We start from the raw sequence: 550 nt of genomic DNA on the forward strand, positions 1-550 counted from the left end.
GGCTGTTAGGTTTGAGTGTGGGGTTAGGGGGGGTGTGGGCACAGCACAGCTGCGCGACTGGCACAAGGGTCTGGTGTCTGTCCCCTCTTTGGGCCCGTGGCCAGGCCTGGGGCACTGCCATCACAGCGGGGTCAGGCACCTGCATCCTGGGCTGGACCCCAACCTCAGTCCCCAGTGGGGCCAGGGGACACGGGACCTGCTAGGTGCCCGAGGGAGGCAGAGCCACCAGCAGCAAACCCTCACCCATAGGCCACCGTGGGACAGTGCCTCAGGGAGAGCAGTGCTGCAGGTGCAGAGCCCTGGCTGCTGCTGGAGCAGGTGTCCCAGCTGTCCCCTTGCCTGCCAGGCTGGGAATGAGGACATGGCAGGGGAGTGGGTTATCTCGGGGGGGCACCAGCATGAGGTTCTTCAGGGCGGTGGACACTGTGTCAGGGCCCCCCAGCTCGGTCAGGCAGAGGCAGGCAGGTAGGCAGGTGCCTTCCCCCTTTCCTGCCCACCCTATGGGGCCGTGGACGTTGGGTCGGCAGGGTCAGCCTGGGCTGGCTTTGCA

General features: G+C 66.7%; 1 protein-coding gene across 1 annotated transcript in view; it reads left to right on the forward strand.

Moving 5' to 3' along the window:
• Positions 1-398: 398 nt before the first annotated feature.
• Positions 399-550, forward strand: part of LOC104390214 (tubulin monoglycylase TTLL3-like) — a 7,522-nt gene continuing 7,370 nt past the window's right edge. The window contains exon 1 of the mRNA XM_009999318.1: positions 399-465. Within this exon, the coding sequence (XP_009997620.1) occupies positions 399-465 (67 nt within the window). The remainder of the gene's footprint in view (positions 466-550) is intronic.

This window comes from Chaetura pelagica, unplaced genomic scaffold (assembly GCF_000747805.2).
Source record: "Chaetura pelagica isolate M959 unplaced genomic scaffold, ChaPel_1.0 scaffold316, whole genome shotgun sequence".
NCBI lineage: Eukaryota > Metazoa > Chordata > Aves > Apodiformes > Apodidae > Chaetura > Chaetura pelagica.